Consider the following 18,787-nt stretch of genomic DNA (forward strand, 5'->3'; position numbering starts at 1 on the left):
TATATATATATATTCATAGTTTGACCTTGAAGATGCCGGAAGTTCGCTAGGACACATAAAAATAGTTTGTTTTTTTTTGGGGGGAGGGATATTCATATCCCCAACAGAATGTAAAGAGTATGAAGAGTTTGGTTGTTGTTGATGGTATGGTGCGGCCACATATCCCCAACAGAATGTAAAGAGTATGAAGAGTTTGGTTGTTGTTGATGGTATTAGTGGTGCGGCCAACCACTCACGCTGGGGTCCTAGCGATTCCAGGCACTTAGCTTGGGACACTGCATGAAATGGTAGCTCACTGATGTCATTGGATTTCTTTCCAGGCTGTCCCACCGGGTATTTGAAAGTTTAGTTATCTCCGAATGCTTGCTGCAGGCTAGCTCTAGGCCCCTCCCTCACCAACTTTTCCACTTAAAGGTTTTAAACCTAACCAAATAGAGTTTTTGGTTGTAGACACTGAAGCATCGGTGTTAACTCTGATATTGATGCTGATGATCGGTTAGTGTCACGTGTCGGCTAACGTATTGTGACAGAGCACTCCTCACGGTGGCTAGAGGCGGCAGCTGACCCTATTAGTGGGCATGTGCTAACTGCAGCTGTAATAAACCATAGGGTGACCAACCACAGGATACCGAAGATGATGCTAACACATCAAGGACCCATTTCCAATCTAATTGGTGAATCAATGTCGCTTTATTTGAGTGGACTTGAAAGGACCGCAGACAACTTCAGGAATGCGCGTGACTGTGCAGGGTTCACGAAACTTTATTGCAGTTTCCGCGGTCAATCTTACTTTTTCACGTTGATATAATGATCTCCCAGTGGACAACTTACTGGCTGCGAACCTAGAACTTTCGGCAATAAAAAACGCTCTATAAGGGATATCAGAATGAAAAAAGGACAAATCCCTTTACTGCGGCCGTAGCTCAACCACGTTGTATCCACAAGCGGTGAAGCGAAACGGCAAACAATCAGCAGGTTGAAGTGGAAACGTGCTACTGGTGGAAGTACATTGAACTAACAATAATCTGGGGGTCGAAGTAAACCAGATAGGTTTCCACGACTGTTCTACAACCGTTAATAGGTCCATTCGACGTCGCATGGACGCCAAATACCTGCTTAGTGTGAATAATCAGAATCAAAGGGTCCTTTTGATCAGGAACTAAGTTAGCTTTCAGTGTGGTGGTTGACTGAATGGAATTAACTGAAGGAGGACGCTGAATTCAGATAACTTTCACCTGTAGTTATGGGCATCCCATGAAATACAGATGGGATAAGCTAGATTGAGATTATGGAGATGAATGGCGGCGAGCGGTATTCGGACAATGCAGGCAGTGTCAGATTTGAAACATAAGATGTGAAACGGAGACAGGCAACCACAACACGCGCTTTAAGTGAAATAGTGAACGGGTAAATAACCCTAGGTCTCTCGATGTGCAACAAGGAAAATCGATTATTTTTAGTGTTCTTTTGGTCATAAACACAGGTTTGAAACAAGATGCATTGTCCGAAACTGATTCAAGTCTCGTTCGAATATTCAACCTACTTTGCACAAATCAGCAAGTGAGCGGCCCACGTACATTCATGATTACTTCAGTGGGTGAAGATGTGTTTTCCTAATTCTGTACTTTATTGTGCTTATGCGGCTGGCTATCGAAGCAACGACCAACTGGATCTATGGGCGAATACGACCTGGACACACCGTCTTAGTCAGTGAAAATTGAATAACTCGCTCAGCTCTTGAAACACTCATTCCTTATCTACACAAATATTGACCTTCTTTACACAGCATAATTCTGCATCTCGAGGAGAAGGCCACAGAAATTCTAGTGAGTGATGGTGGAGAATTTTTTCAAATGTTTATTTGCTTCGTGCGGAGAGACTGAGCGGAATATACGGGACTTTATTTTCGGAAAATTAGATTCAGGAGATTTTTCAACGGTAAATATTCAGGCTCATTGAATAGACGATTCAGCTGTTTATCCGAAAAGTGGGTACCGTATCGAAAATATGACATCTGACTGGCTGCTTGGTTCCACTTCATATGTTCAACATATCCCTGCGAGCAGTGGAATAAACAGTCTCAACGAACTTTGTCTGCACCATACTCCTCCATCAATGGCTGCTTGTCAGGTCTTCGTTTATCAACTGTTTTTATATGGACTATAAGAACCCTAGAGTATGTGTGCACTCACCATACCGGTCTGGTATGCACGTTCGTCAACCTACTCATTTGTGATCAGGAGATCAGTGATGTTGAACGGGCCATGTGAATGCACGTGTATTCAACTGAATACATAAGAGCGTGTACATATTCACCAGATGTCTTTATGTTGCCAGCTTCATTGAGTCGTTGATCAGACAAGGCCACGAGTGGAGTGGATTGAGAAATTAGGGTCTGAACTGCGGTTTCAGTATGTACACAAATCCATTGATGGGCTTCTGGAACTAGCGAATAACACCCTTCGTCGCCGTTGCCCTTGAAAAACATTTTTCACTGCAGGTAGTGTGGAAGCCAACAAGGCTTCTAGTTCTTTGCTGGAGGCCAGAATATATACATAATAGATTATCAGTTTCATCTTATGCTCTGGTGGAGAACTACTTAGAGTGAGTTGCTGATGCAGGATACTGAAAAGCTAGAAACGGGAACTAAGATAGTCACAGTCCACGTACCACACGAGCAGGGATACGCCACATCCCGTTTCTGTACTTGCGACTCATGGCCTGCCACAGATTTCCCCAAGAAACCAGCATTTGAGGGCCACTGACGTCTATATCAGGTTTTGTATTTCTCCTACAATAAAACCAAATCTGAACAAGAAAACAGAGACCAACATCAGTGTTTCCTGGATCTCGTCATCAGGTTGAAATAGGGATAAATAAGGAAATATGCAATGAAGATTGGTTAGTGAAATCAAGAAGTGGAGACATGAATGATTGATCGTTGGCACACTCCACCTCGCGTCTAATTGGATGCTGTGAAACAGTCTGGAGGGCCATTGAGGGACTTGGTCGGTTGACTCGTGTCACATGACCAAAGCAGACTGTCCATACGAAACGTTTTTGACAGCACAACACCGGGTCTCGCAGAGATATGGCGACTGCCTCAGCTGTAGTCAAGTCACGCTCCGGGATCGATACTGGCAGTCTATTGGGTGCTCAGTAAATGACATGAAACGACTCGTTCGGATTGACTGTGCCCGGTCTCAAGTAAGTGGGACGCGATTGAGCCTTTGGCTGAATCGTTAAGTCTAGTGATGCTCCCGTTTTCTCTTATTAAGTTACCGTGTCGTGCGCCCAACACACTCCGCTGAACAACAGCGGAAGAAAGAATACAAAGCCATATTCTCGAACGGCGTATAAACAGCCCTTGGCCAAACTATTAGTTTGAGGGTCATTGAAAATATCAACCGAGTTTCTTCTCACAAATATGTATGAGTATAACAGTTCTCGTTTGCTGCAGGATCGCGACACGTTTGAAGCCTAAGGCCAGCTTTTGCTTGTTTCATCTGGTCTCACTTTTCGATAACACGGTTAAACAGCTTGTTTTGTTTTCGTCCCCACTGAGTTCCGTCAGCTTCTTGTTTTCAGGTGCTTGTGTGGCCAAGTCTCGCTGGGAGCTTTACTGCGATGAAAAAGGAACACAACGACGTGACTATGTAGAAGGAAAAGAAATTTGTGTTTGTCGGGTTGGTCTCTTAATTATCTCTCCTTGCTCGCTTCATTGCAAAAAGTTTCAGTTTTTATCCGGTCGTTTATGAGTGAATTCCAAAGTAGTAGTTGAGAGGTTGTCACATTGCAATTTGCCGCTTATGCCACATATCTTGGTTGTCGTATATTTATCCAAAATAATAACTTTAGTAAACAAGGTACTGTAATTTATCATATGGACCCACCCTCTGCCATACCTTCTTATTCGTATTGTTACACCCTATTATACTTTCCATATTGTGTCGATTGCATCCGGTATGCTTTTTCGACTTCTGATTAGAGATCGTCAGTGGTATATTCAAAAACGCAGTGCGAACGCCGGGAAGGAGAGTTCACTCTCAGATTTCGCACTTATTGGATAGGTAGTCCATATATTGAACTCTCACAAACACTGTGAACCTTTGATTCAACTTGGAGTTAGCTCCAATTTGGTCTGAGGAACCAAGATGCCTTATTTGCGACTTTCACAATAAGTCAGATATTGACCTGGTTCAATTCGATGTAGACAAGAAGATTGGTGTACAACTTTTTGATGAAGTTTTAGAATGTCGTCCCCAGCGTTTGTTTTTATCTGCGCTGTGTACTTGAGCTGTAAATTTCTTTTCCTTATATTCGGAATGTGTCTAATGCCTCTCGCCATGAGATCGAACAGCATGTTAGGGGTTACAAACAGATGAACAGCGGTGCGCTTTTGTCTTGGAACCACTTATGTCATCTCCAAATTTGCCTTACCGGAGTACTATCTCGAAGGCACTGCTGCCCTGACCTTGTGCACCACAAAGGCCGAACTATATAGATAATCCAATCTACACTATCATCGAATGAGTTTTTCTTCTCACCAGGGTAGGATGCGAACATGGAAACGGCGTAAACGAGTGACATTTAAAAAATTATCAGTCCGTTTTAGTGTTTGAAATAATTGGATCCATTCCATTTTGGACTACCTTAGTGAGGTTCTGGAACAGTTTGTGCAGGATAGAAATATTCTTGATATTTCTTTCGGCTGATAGCTGAGCGGCTCACAACAAAATGTCGTGAGCCAGTGACGCTGAATACAGCATAGCTGAATGGGGAATAGAACAATATCAGAATAATTGCTTGGTTTGCAAATGCGCCAGTTTGTACTTCACTCAATGGGATGAATTTTGCATAGAATTGTGACGCACCGGTACATCCCTGTACAGTTTGAACATCAACAGCAGAACACCTTCAACTCCCTACCGTTCTATTGGTGGATTAGATTCAGTGAATCCAGGTAATTGTCTCCCATATTGCGAATATCATTTTGAGTAGACGCTTTTGGCTTGGACTGATTACGTCCTATCTTCGGGATCATACGTAGTCCATATTTTGTTACTACTGACCCTGTTGAAGGTTTTACTATCTTTAGGCTGAGAGGCATGGAGCAAATATGATAGATAGTATTTAAATCAGATAACACTGCTATTTTCACTGCTGTTTTCATTCTCCTGCAAAGGAATCTCATATGGGACCAAGATGTGAGAAACTGAGGGATCCTTGCATCGACACCTCAGATCCACGCATGTTAGCTGGCAATGCAGCGTGCAATTCACCGGAAGGTGGTATGTGTTTCGGCTATTTGGGCTCCAACGCATATAAATGCAAGTAAGCCCAGTTCACTGACGACAGTTCCTACGCGTGTCGATATTGTGAGAATAGCTTTGCGTTTGAGATTCTTATTCAAAGAATTCATATTACGGGATGCTCGTATAGTATCCTCATTCTTTTGTGGTCAGTTTTGGAGTGAGGTTTGTCGGAAGTAAAACATCGCTCTTCTCGGAGAGTGGATCATCTTCATTCACAGATGTTGTGTTGTCAAGTATATTTATTTAAGTTTGATACTCAGATTTATCAAACCAAACTTAATATGGTTCCAACTAGAAGCAGTTAGGTGGGGATCAGTACAAAGGGGAATTCATGCATTGACAGGTAGAGGATTCGGCGCCATTGTTTATACTTCAAAACAGATAGGATAACTGATGGGATCCTGGGATAGAAATCTGGGTAATAGCGAAATCCATTTGGTTGGCGCATTGTGACGAACCTACCACGAAGTGACTAGGCCTTTTCATGATGGGAGGCTTATATTCTTCAGCAATCCAATGATCTGCATTAGGGGATGACCATACAACCACACACAGGTTCCATTCCAGCAGGTTGGTAGATGGACGTAGCTGTAGCAAACAGCTCCCAAGGTTTCCAGGTTGAAAGTTTGAACGCGCGTGTCCACATGTCCCTTTAAAGTTCGACTACTCTAGTAGTCGATAATCATCACCTTTCGATGTGACTTCTGAGCCAAAGATTTTAGTTCTGGATCCTAGTCGACCTCCCTTCTTGGTTTTCGCAAACATGATAGTCTGCACACAGCTGTGAAAGACACAAGCAAGCGTGATTATATCGTTCGGGATGTCTTATTCACCGAATACAGCAATGATATTAGCGGAAAAACGAAAGTGCCGATTTCTCCTACTTTTTTTATTTTCATTTCACAAGTCCCTCCCTATATGTCAACAGCTCTCCCCTAGATCCCTGATTAGATATGTTAATCAGGAACCCGAGAAATCTACCGGTTACGAGCTGCTGCTCACGTTTGCCACCTCGCGTCCGCTCTTTAGAGTCCGGTCACCTGTTTTTATTGTAGCTTTCTACTCCGCACCCTTAAGCAAATAGGCTAGAAAACCGTCCTCAAGTGAATTCCAGATACTCTATGGATAGATGCTTTTCGCATTTTCGAAAACTCAATAACAGTACCCTAGCTTTCTAGACCCTATCGAATACGAACTTAATTTGGTTGAGCAGTCGGTTAAACCGTCACATACTGAGGCAACGATTCCTTAACTGGCTTGATACCTATAAACGGGCAACGCTTTGCCGTCCAACTCTCCTTCGCTAGTAGACCTCATACTAGTTGAAATTGTGATGGCTCTTTACATCCGCGTAGTTCGTAGCTTTGATCAAGCAGTCGAGAAGCAACGACCCTCCAGATCAAGCGCAGTCGAAATAGCTGGATGAAGTGGCACACGAGTGGGGCACCTCAGTTTGTGGGCTTTTTGTTGCTGGACTATTTAATTCAGATGCAAAGTGCCTGCCGCAACTCTGTATCTACCCCCAGTTGATTCCCCGTCCCTCAGCTGCTGCGCGACCATGTGGTTAAGCTGATCACATAGCCATGAGTCACCGACAGCGAGGTCCAGTACATAACTTCCGACCATTCTGCAATACATAGGTGGACCAAGAACACGATCCCGTCCGATGCACATTCTCATGAAATCCTTTGAGTAAATCTATGGACCGACCTTCTTATATAGCATTAGAAAAGCCCCGGAAACCGCAATTTGCAACGTTTTACGATAAGCCTCATCGGAGAACATTCATCTTAACAGTTACAAACGACGATGAGAATGCTGCTCGTCGTATTCTCGAGTAGGTACAGAGGAACCAATAGACAATAGAATGGTCGCCGTCACTATCTGTTGCAAGACGCTGCATCCCGCCGGGTCCGACCGATCGGTTACACATCTGCTGGAATGAAGCGTGTGGACAGGAACCAGAAAGTTCAGTAAACTGACAAGACCAGTGCAGTCGGAAAGGCACCATATTCAGTAATGCTGCAACACTTGAACTCGGCACGCGATACGCATTTCCCAATGCATTAAGCATGATTCCGTCCCAGTATGGGGTATAGTGACTGCATCTTCCCATTATGTCAAGTGATTGAGCATAGTACTGGCGAACAACCATGGCTTTCCTCGGCCTAAAGGGTCTTTTGAATTTGTAGAGTATAGTTGAAATATGTAGATACACATCGTACACTGGTCAGGTTGTGTTGCAGTGTGCAATGAACTGACTAAAAGCTTCCTCATGGCTGGTAGGGTTAGTCAGGACTGATCTTCATCTCCGTTTCTGTCTAAGTTTTCCACTGGCATAATCATGAGAAGCACACTCCAAGAGATCGAAATCCCACGAAGCAAAACGCTATATCGGACAACATTGACGCTTATCAGTCCTCACAGTGTACTCTGAAAGGAATACCGGAAGTGGTCTTTTGTTTCGGCATGCGTTGTATGCTCCCAAAGTGCAAAACCTTGCCTCAAGAATTTCTACTTAGAATTGAAGTGCTCGCTTTAATCGATAGATTTACCTATCTCGACAAAGGTCCGAGTATACCGTGACAAGGGAAATAAATATACGCATCATTTAAACGTTAGTAGTTTTCACCACCTTTCTTCATGTATGATGTCAGAAACAAATTTCACTGGAACTTAAGTGCCATGTATACAAAGTAACTGAGAGCAACCTTAATTTACGGCTGCTAAAATTGGCCATTCTGATCTGCAGACCGTGAACGCCCCCCAAACATTGGATCATGATACCTTTGTAGCATAACAAATCTGACAGGAGCATGCCCGTGACGAACTGATGCGGAAATAGGTGCTCGGCCACAAACCAACATCGCTGGAGTAGCAAATAAATATTGTCCGGTTAAAGTGCTCTACACACGTCCAACCACCGTTTGCCGTCGGCTCCAAACTCTGCGAAAGGTTGGTGATACATGACAACGCGAAATTAAGATCTTACCGAGTACTGTGAGATATTCTCGTCTTACTTGATGAGACCCACGTACTTCTGCTTGCGTGTGGTTGGAAATCCTACAGGACATGGTGCCCAACCGATTCTGGTGGTAAGCATGCTGTAGTAGTAGCGGTAGTAAACACAGCTCAATAAGCAGACCCAATACGCATGTACAAAGTACACTTATCAATCGAGGTGAGATCGTCACTTTCGCCCGGGGTAATATCTTTGTCTCACATAACTGTAGGCCTTTATAACCAGGCTCACAGTACTTCTTTCTTTCAGCTGATTGATCATGTTATTCTAGTCCTCATCCGCTGAGGCGCCCCTAACTAAATCACTTGGAGAGTGAAGTGGCGATTCGGATGTATTTTGTTTTGTACCCTGAGTAAGATGCCACGGAATGTTGTGGACGAATTTTTTTCATCTTTTGCTTTCATTAGGCGCGGGAAACTTCGAAAAATAAAAATATATTGAGGCGTGAACACAGGATTAAGGGTCTCCTATTCTATATTCGGTGAAAAATGTGGTAGAAGTCGGTGTTTGAGTAATAACGCACTTGTCAGCAATACTCGTCATTTTTTCCAGGGGATGCAAGTTGAGCTTTCGAGCTCACCGATTCTGGAATTTCTGTTTGCCTTGAACTCCGTTGAACAAAAGGTCGTTGGAGAGAAGTGATGCTTAGATCTCCTTAACTTCATTGTCTTTAGTTGACAAACCTTTGGAATATGAAACCATGATAATTTTGGTCTCGACTGTATAGCGAGCAGAATTTTACCGAATCTCAAAAACGTTCAGAAATGTTTCAGAACAACTGAACGGTCGAATGAATTTTGCGAACGTGAATCATCGTCTGTTCATTTGTTTGATTACATTCAGACAATTGTTCAGGAAATGACCACCGGTTGGTTTCCAACCAAATTGGTCAGCAGAAAACCTATTTGGACTGTTAAAGCCTATATGAAGACCCAGTTATTTTGCATTTGTTAAGCGGTAACTTGTAATTTAACCTCTTGGTCATTCTGATATCCAGCGTGCGTGTGGTTCACGATTTGTCGGTTCAGCAAATTTTAAAACTCAGTGTTCAACAAGTACGTTTGGTAGAGATCATATTCACGAACTGCTAGATCAAGTGTTCCCACCTTTGTAGACTTCAGCATAATTTTACTCGCCCTTTAACTATTTACTAAAACGCTTAAAGAAGATATAGCTAACCGGAGAGATACTGAATTTCCATCCTTATTCTGCACCTCCTGAGCCCGCACTACGTAAACGCCAGTTATCGCTCAAACTTTGGAATAACTGTACCAGAGTAATAAGAAGTCCCTAGGCACTGTACAGTGAAGCCTCTGGCAGCAGCCAAATAAGTGGCATCTTTGCAGCTTGTGGTTAATTAATTCCTATTATTAATCGAGGTTTATCCGCCCACTGCCTTGAACTACTTGCCCTCGTATCCATTCCACCGTACTGGCTGTCGTGATGCAATCCCATGGCTGGTGTCACGTCCCTAATTCCATCACCCACCTAGAGCGTCCGATTTACCACCTGAACAGTAAGTGGAGATGTTTTTTGTCGGTACACAGAAAGTCTACGTGGCAAACAAGAGGACAAGCCAACTAACTCATTTTGACCTTTGATGTCCCCAGATTCTGATCACTGTGAAGTCCCGCGATTACTTTGTTTTAGTTTACGTATAGAGGGCATCCACCTCCATGCCCACACACACGTCTGTGTGGCCAATGCGTGTGTTGTATCGTCACAATCACTGCAACGTGTTAACAAAGACTCATGTGACCTAATGTGTCCTGATCAGGATAAATGCTTAATCGATTGGTTTCAGGACAAGCTGCGTCTGTTTTCGGTGAAAGCCGTTGACAGTTGCTAAATACAAAAGTCGAAATGGTTCGTTTTTTTCATTTTTAACAGCTGCTCCAATGGCTACATGTCCGATGCGGCCTATCCACATTCAAATTGCCTTCGACTTCGTGATAGTTGTCTAAGCAGGGTTTGCGTCTACGGGGACTGCATTTCATCAAAAGATGGTCAGGTAGGTCTCAGTGTTTGCACATCCACTGGCAAAGTCGTGGATTCTTACCTTCAACAAAAAGACGCGTTCGCCTACCAGTGGGATGCGTTTTTGCTTAATCAGTGGATGTATCGGTCTGTAAACTGCATTTTTATGAGGAGTACAGACGACTATGAATTGGCTTTCAATGCCCCAATTAGACGAGATAGCACCATTTCCGGTGGATGAATTTATCAGCTTCGCGGTGCGGGGATAGCAGAATCATCGCTCAACAACTTACCTTTATTGAGGTGCTACCTAAGCGAATTCGAGGACTAAGACGAAATGCTACGTCAGCAACTGCGTGTTTTCAAACTGCCTACGAATGCATCTTGGCATACCGTTTCAGATAAGACGAATTATACCTGGGGCATAAATGTGTGCAGAACTCCCATCCCATGTACTTTCTTTGTGTGCAGATTGAAACCCAAAACCCTCATCACCACGCAGTAGGTATAAGTAGTCTTGTTGAAAACGAAAACTCTAACAGGTCACGTGTTCCTCTCCAAGACGTGGCCGTTGACGGCGCTGATGAGTAACCAACTCCTATCCAGAAGCTTGTGGACTCTAGTGTCCTTCTAGATCCTTGGACTGCACTGTGCTGATTCTTCTCATAACTAATAGCTATACAGTCCTTCCCGGGTGATCTAGATATACAGAATGAAACTACACACCGAGAACAACTGTCCAGAGAGGTCTTTTTGGGTTGTCAGATGGTCAGTGTCTAACTCCAGGAGACTGAATCATCCAACATGACCAAGTAGATTTTGCAAGTTTTCACCTATCAGCACTGTGGAGCATTTCAAGATATTCCACACTCATCATCATCATCATCGACAGCATGACATCAGTGTTCAACACCGATGCTTCACTGCCGTACAACCATGACTTATTTGAAAGCCTTATTCCGGACTCCTCTACTTAAATGTGGAAATCCGTATAAGAGAAGCTCGAAAGTTTGTATACTGGTCTAATCACTGTCCGACTAGTTTTCGCTTTCATTCCATCACATAGGAAAGCCACTGTCTCTGTGCTGAGGAAGCCTACGGAGAGTTTTGCGACAAGCTACGTGGAAAATGGTCACTGTGGACTCCGTGGTCGGTATGCACACCATGGAATCTCGTCTCGAACTACAGACGACACTCTCGTCCTTGGGACTGTTTAGGTTTGGCATGCNTTGCGACAAGCTACGTGGAAAATGGTCACTGTGGACTCCGTGGTCGGTATGCACACCAAACTGTGGAATCTCGAACTACAGACGACGCTCTCGTACTCGAGACTGTTTAGGTTTGGCATGCCGTGGTGGTGACGGTCATATCCAAGTACAGCCATGCGAAACAATGCCTTGCCCAGATCAACTGTTACTACTGGCCAGTGAAGGACGCAGTGGACAAACTGGTGACTTGAAAACGGAATTACTCCAAGCCGATGTGGCCAGAATGGTGAAACTAGTCGGTGCTGTGGCAAAAGTTTTCTTACTCATATCCTGCCTACTCACGATGGTCATTGCAACAGCTCTGGTTTTAAGTACATATCTCAGGCAAAACCTTAACGGAGCATTTATTGTTTAACTGCCTCTTAGGCATTCCACTTTTATAGTTTGCATAACTGTACTTTTAAATTGTTTCTGTTTTTTTAATAAAATGAAGTCGCCAACAATCGAAACTTGTGGGACTGATTGAAGTGGTTAACCTGAAGTCACGGTTACCATTGCGAAGACCACTGGTGCGTCATCACCGCAAGACGGTATTAATGACAAAAAATCCCGGCAATCCCCGGAATAATAAAACGGGAGACGGAGGACGTAACAAAGTCTCATTGAGAAAAAAAATGACGAAATCGAAATTGAAGGAAAACTGGTGTCAACTAAGTATGGTACTTATAGGGGTCCTTGACCTGGGAACATCTGTTATAGGTAAAACAAAAATTTGCGCATCAGTAGGCCGAACCATTGAATTTGCACATCATGTCACTTTCTGTAGTCTGTAAGTGCGCCTCATAAAACAGATTTGCAGTCGCCTTTCACAACCACTTAACTTCAAGCGATTGTCCTCTTCTGCTATGTGACGACGGTTCGATCAATTCACTGCAATTTATCAGCTATAAACCGTGTGCCATAGGCACATTGGTTCCATCTGCCACGATTTCGATCACCGAAAAACTGAACAAACAACCAAGCCTTGGAGGCGAAGGCATGTTCAGTTTGTTCGGAAATTGGGTAGCTACACATTGAAGGCGACAACCTTGATGCACGAGTGCCACTGACTGCGCAACTTCCTTCGGGGGCAACAGACCCGGTGTTGTGGGTTCATTTTTGGCAGATCTTTGGGTGTAGGCCTGATCCAGGTCGGTATTGCCTTTTCGGCTGCTTATTAGTGATGCTTTGTTAAAATGAGATTGGGGTTTTGCGGTCGGAATCGCAACAATATAAGCTTGTATAATATGTGAGATTTTCGGTCGCTTAGATTTTCATGCAGGTGATGTTGAACCTCTCTGTAAGTGGGTGAGTCCGGATTGGGTTGTTGTGACCAGTTGTTCCAGTCACTTCGATAGTGTCAACAAAAGACTTGAGAAGGAGATTCCTTGGACAGGTTGTCCCCGGTTTAAGATTGCTGTGAGGACTAGAAAATGTCTAACTTTACGCAGTTTTTCGGTGGAAGCAGTTTCTGTCACAGGACCATTCAAAACTCGTCCTGACGGCTTGTTTCAAACAGGGGATTCTACACTTTGACTTAAATGTGCCGTCCAATGGTATGTTGATGAATGGTGATTGTCTTCGAACTTCACCGGAATGAATTCACCGAAATACCATCGTTGAGAATTCACATTCACGGAGAACAGGAAAGAATAGGGGAGGAGAAGCTGGGATCGCTGGTCGCTAAACTGTGAAACCAAGGGACTATCATCACCATGTTTTGATGAGAAATGTGATGTGTCCAATGAGGCTTGCTTGCACTGGACTGCTTGCCTTTGGTAACTCTCCAGTTGCTCTGACGTCGCTTCATGTGAAGTTGCATTTACACACTGAACAGTGCGTCCTCCATATTACACTAATTGCGCGTGGAAGATTCTCGTGAGAACGTACGATCTAACCGCTTGATTGTGAAATTTCCATCCGCGAGGCTGCGCTCGCACGCGACCAGTGAGACAGAATCAGACACTGGGTCAACGACCGTCGTGACTGCGACATCGGAAACCAATGGGAATCAAGGGCGAACAGCTATGTGAAAACAGCTGATGAGAAACAACGTTCCACATCAAAACAGCAGCATCACGTGCGTTCACATTGCAGCGATAAACAGAACTGGGCAAGGTGTGAGGCCGTCGTTGTTGCTCTTCTGCCGTGTAAATGTTGGTTAATTTAGTCTGGCTTTGTTTCTCTCGCACCTTATTCCGTTGTTTTCTTTTGTGGCGTGCACTTTTCGGGTGCAGACGTGATGTGACCGAGGGCGGCTTAGCAAACCATCAACATTTTGAGGTGAAACACGATCGGCGTTTCCGGATGCTAGTGTGTTCGTAGGGGCAGTCAAATGCTTATCGAGGATCTATGAGTTACCCGAATATACACCGCGTCCGATTTTAGCCGGTATGGATCTACCCATCATATCATCATACGGCGAGTAGATCATAACCTGATGGTTGTCCACAACCTCGGCATAGTATGCGCGGTGCTGACTGAAAGTGGTCATTTTCTAAGTGTCAATGCGAAACTCGTATCGGTCTCCATTAGGTGTAGGATTTTGATCAATTAGAAGACTAGTTTGATAGGAATCCGGTGACTAAGGCCACCTGAAGGGACGCGAGAAAGACGAATTCGAAAGTGTTTTTAAGTGTTTTCCTCAACCTTACTCATCTACGTTCTATTAAAACAAAAGAAAATATTTCCCCCAAATTTTCGCTGTATACGTTAATCACACATGTGAAAATTTCGAGATGACATGAATCAGGCTGTTTGGCTTCGTTGTTTCCATACATCTGGCGTCAAATCATCCCGCCAAATGAACGAGATAGACGAGCGAGATGCTGAGTTTCAACAAAGTAAGAATAAGACGTGTAACCTCTGAGTACGAGTTTGAGCATTTTCCAGATCACATGTGGGAGACTATTCAGCCCGGTGAGTCAGCTCCACTCTGCTTAACCAAGTGGTCCACGTAAGATTTATTCTCGGTAAATCCTATGACTGGCCCATCATTACCATCACTGATCGACCGTGCGTAACTCACGAATACGAAGAACTATTTTGGCATCTAACCCACAAATACGAACGTGACCATCATCTTGTGGGAGTCTAATCAGCAGTGTGGTTGGATTCCTGTACAGGTATTTCGCCACACGTAACTCCCGTCTTGTTCTTTCTGGATGAGTCGATGCGAACTAAACTCTCTGGACAAGGCGGATGAAAGCTTTGGAATAAATGACATTTACACGCGGTGAGACCACTATCGCAGAAAAATAACACCTCATTTTCACATTGAAAACTGCGCCGACCGAGACAATACGTCAAAAACATGCCCAATGTACGCTAGCCTCGCCGAAACACACTTGGTGGCGCATACGCTTGCTGAACGAATAAATGTGGGCCGTTTATCCCACAATATGAGAAAAACTGTGCTAAGAAACATTGTACGCCTAGTCCATGGTTGCCACCACTAATCAAGCATGAGTGTCTCGCGGACACTAGGATTGATTATGATGCGTACCCCCAAAACATGCTTATCACCATCATCTTGTTCCCCTGTGGGAGTCTGATCAGCAGTGTTGTTGGATGGCACTCATAAGTTTGTCAGAAGGTATTCACCATATGTGGGCTTGATTATGAACCAGGACTTAGCAGGCAAGCAGCACTACAAAAACTAACCAGGGTATTGGCACTCATGTAGACCTGCGTACAGGAAACCGCATCGAAGGAGAAAACCCGACTCTCCACACGTATCTCGACCCACCTAACTCCCGTCCTGTTCTGCTCAACACCAACTGCCAGGTGAGGTCACACTCGGCCGTGGACATTACATCCTCAAGTACGCACAACTGCCATTTCACCCGAATAGAACGCAAGAAGCAACAACAAACTGTGAGGTAATTCACCCATGTATATTGCGTAATCAAGCAAATGACAAACAGAATCCAATCCAACGAATCTACTTCGAGGCGGCACGGCACAACAATGGCACTTCAACCAAAAGCTTGCCTCCTCGAAGCTCAGCATTCACTGAGAACGCGTCCACTGTATCCGCACATCGTATGAGCGCGAAAATTACTTGACTAAAACGAAACCCCCGTGAACACCAAATTCATATGCATATGTGTGTTTATTTGCACATCAATATTCATGTGATACTGTCGTTCTTGAAGAGGGTGTACAGAGTAGTGGCTTGTCTAGATATTTCATCGACCTTATGGGTAGTGTCATGGAAGATACTTCCCTAGTTTAAATACACTTTCTGCTGAAACGGAATGTGGCTTTCGTAGGACGCACTCATCCGAAGAATATTCAAACCGAGAGGCTCTGATGAGCCGCTACGTGTATTTGGGTTGGTGTTCAGGCAGAAGTCAATTCAATTCAGTTCAATTTATCAGCTATAAACCGTGTGCCATAGGCACATTGGGTCCGTCTGCCACGATTTCGATCACCGAAAAACTGAACAAACAACCAAGCCTTGGAGGCGAAGGCATGTTCAGTTTGTTCGGAAATTACGTAGCTACGCATTGAAGGCGATAGTTTTGATGCAGCAGTGCCGCTGCGCGATTGGACCATTTCTGCCAATGTCATTAACCACTGGTGATTTGAGCCCCGGGGTCTCCATCCAAGAAGGCAACCTGACTTAGCTTGACTGGTTGTTAGGTTTCTCACTCTCTTCTCTCCCCAGGTCTTATCTGGATGGAAGACGTAATCTCATTGAACGTGCCTTATTAGCGTTCTTTCACACCAATACGCCGTTATTTGAGTCACATCAACCTAATACCACGGCCCCAAATTCGATGGGAATGTTGAGTTAGTTCTGGGAGTTTCCACTCCGTGTTATATAACGTATCAACGGATGCTCAACTTCTTACTCCACACTCAGCGTGCGCACCATCACACTTCAGATTTGCAATGTGTTCGGGTTCATTGTGAGCCGCTTCTCCTAGATTTGCGTCTTCAGCTTTGAAAGGATCCTGAGCTTACGGTGATGAGGCGAACGGGTTAGTTTTTTCCACTGTTAAGTTGAAAACACGCTCCTTCCGGGTTCAGTGGTTCTTGTATCCCTAGTTCAGGTTTTACCCTATAGGAAACATACAATCTTGTGGCTCGCCATTTTACTGCAGAAATAATTGTAAAAGGATTCGTTTTGTTGGTCACGTCCCCAATATGCTTTTCGTTTTTACCCAAGATTTAAACGGAATCGGTATTTTATTACACAAGCGATGGAGATTGGTTTACTCTTATACTTACTTATGCTTATACTCTTTCTTCATCCGCTGTCCATAATACATGTTCGAAGGGAGGGGTGAAGAGTCCTTAGATCACCGATCGACAGCGTGTGTGCTATGTGGCTACTTGTTTCCGGTGCGAAGTTTTTCAAAACATATGGCGTTCTTCTAACTGTTTCAAAAAAATGTCTGAAGTTACACGCCAGAAACGACGTGCGTTGGAATTCTGCTTACGTTTAGACGGACGAGTCGATCGCGTGTTTTGGCCAGTTTCAGTGAACAGCTGATTTGCTGGTTTTCTCTGTACAGTGCCAGTAGTGTTCGTGCAGACATTATTGATTTTGGCGTTTGACCTTCACTGCGAACATGCGCTTTGTTTTTAAGGAACCGACGCCTATAACAAAGGATACGCCTCAGAAACGTTGCCTTATTTTTGTTCGGTACACTGGAGCTACCAACTGTGAAAACATACGTTTTCAGGTTGTTTCAGCCCCAGTTCGGCCTGGATTGTCCCCGTTTTCGCATGAAAGTATTAAAGGACACTCGTCAGAAGTGGAATGAGAATTTAGCGGATTACATGAAAGCCAGCGTGAATTGTCCGTCTAAAAATAGCAACTCCATCCAATTTGTTTGTCGTTCAGACCAAGAAAGGGGTTCTTGACTTATTATTTCGGGGTAGTGTTCAGCTCACTAGTAAAACCGAACACAAATGGACCGAAACCAGTAAATCACCTGAACAGTGAGCATGACAAGACGATACCCGTGGTAATTTCCACCAAGCCCTTTTGCTTTATACCGTTCAGTGGAGTTCCATGAGATTCTTACGAGGGATATAAATAAATAAAAACAGCTTCTCCGATTTGTTCTTTTTTGCCGTTTGCTTCTGCTAAATTCGTTGGTTTTTAGCCCTCAAACTGCCTTCGCTCGAGACTCAACACAGTGAACGACAGCACCCAACAAGCCTTCTGGAACCTCAGTATGTGTGCGAGTGCTGTGACCAACATCATTGATTGTATTCGCTGTACTAGATGGTATAAGCCAACTTGTTTTGGACTGATTCGCAATGAGTTTTAAGCCCATGACAGAAATTCCGATACCTTGTTTTTTATCCGATCTGTGCTTGTTTCCTACTATTTACCGTTTTGGATGGGCTCCTATGCCATCAAGAATAGTTGTTAGCTAACCGTGACTCTCCATATAGCGCTGAAACAATCATAGTCATTTCAGTTTGCTAATCTTGAAATCCTTCTCAACTGTCACCTCGCCTAAATAAATCACTGGCGACTGATGTGTGGAATAAATTGCATATTTAAAAGCTTTGTCACGAACTGATTAGGGGATTAAACAATAAGCACATAAGACCAAATCAAATCCAAGGATTGGAGTTTTGGATATGAGCGTAGGAAAATGCGGATCGACAAAGTAATGTACTGGCGTCCACAAACTGTGGCAGGTCTAGTGTGACAGCCTTTGGGTTTGCAGATGAACTGTTGGTGTCTACCACATTCAGCTGAACAGTAGCCAAGACACCCTAATCACATCAGTGACATCAGAGTTTCCTTTTGGCACTGAAGATCTTCACAATCCCCTTCCAACTCACACAGGTGTTTACAACAGCGAGGTCAAAAGTACCCATGTATTGCCACAAAATAGGTGTTGTATCTCTTCGAAATACCCACAGAATCTAAAGCACTCTTTCTTGCTTTTTTCAGAAAACATGTTCAGTTGTCAGCTTCGTTTCACTTGGCATCTATGAGTGACAGCCGCTGCACAATGGAAAGTAAGCGAAATGCGCCGTTCTTTCTGATCACTTTTTGGTCAAATACGCTGGGAACGCTTGCACACCGAGCCTTCCAAAACATCAAACCGTCAGCCGTTTACGGTTGCAATGTCACCGGGTGGCGTGAAATACTTCTACAGCCCTGTTGACTATGGATTCTCAGCTGGCCTAGCTATCCGATTCAGAATGACCTATCACAAAAATACGGAAGTGGACGCCATGTCAGTGAC

General features: G+C 44.0%; 2 protein-coding genes across 2 annotated transcripts in view; both read left to right on the forward strand.

Annotated features, from left to right (window-relative positions):
• The window catches only part of T265_11236 (hypothetical protein), a gene marked incomplete at both ends in the record, with an annotated part of 15,217 nt that extends 3,686 nt beyond the window's left edge, over positions 1-11,531 (forward strand). The window contains 4 exons of the mRNA XM_009177838.1: positions 3,589-3,686; positions 5,186-5,334; positions 10,228-10,461; positions 11,381-11,531. Coding sequence (XP_009176102.1) covers positions 3,589-3,686; positions 5,186-5,334; positions 10,228-10,461; positions 11,381-11,531 — 632 coding nt within the window. The remainder of the gene's footprint in view (positions 1-3,588; positions 3,687-5,185; positions 5,335-10,227; positions 10,462-11,380) is intronic.
• Positions 11,532-11,538: 7 nt separating this feature from the next.
• Positions 11,539-12,599, forward strand: T265_11237 (hypothetical protein; the record flags this gene model as incomplete). The annotated part of the gene is made up of 2 exons (XM_009177839.1): positions 11,539-11,893; positions 12,382-12,599. 2 exons carry the CDS (start codon positions 11,539-11,541, stop codon positions 12,597-12,599), a joined length of 573 nt encoding a protein of 190 aa, XP_009176103.1.
• Positions 12,600-18,787: the final 6,188 nt, after the last annotated feature.

Source organism: Opisthorchis viverrini, assembly GCF_000715545.1.
Source record: "Opisthorchis viverrini unplaced genomic scaffold opera_v5_470, whole genome shotgun sequence".
Taxonomy (NCBI): domain Eukaryota; kingdom Metazoa; phylum Platyhelminthes; class Trematoda; order Opisthorchiida; family Opisthorchiidae; genus Opisthorchis; species Opisthorchis viverrini.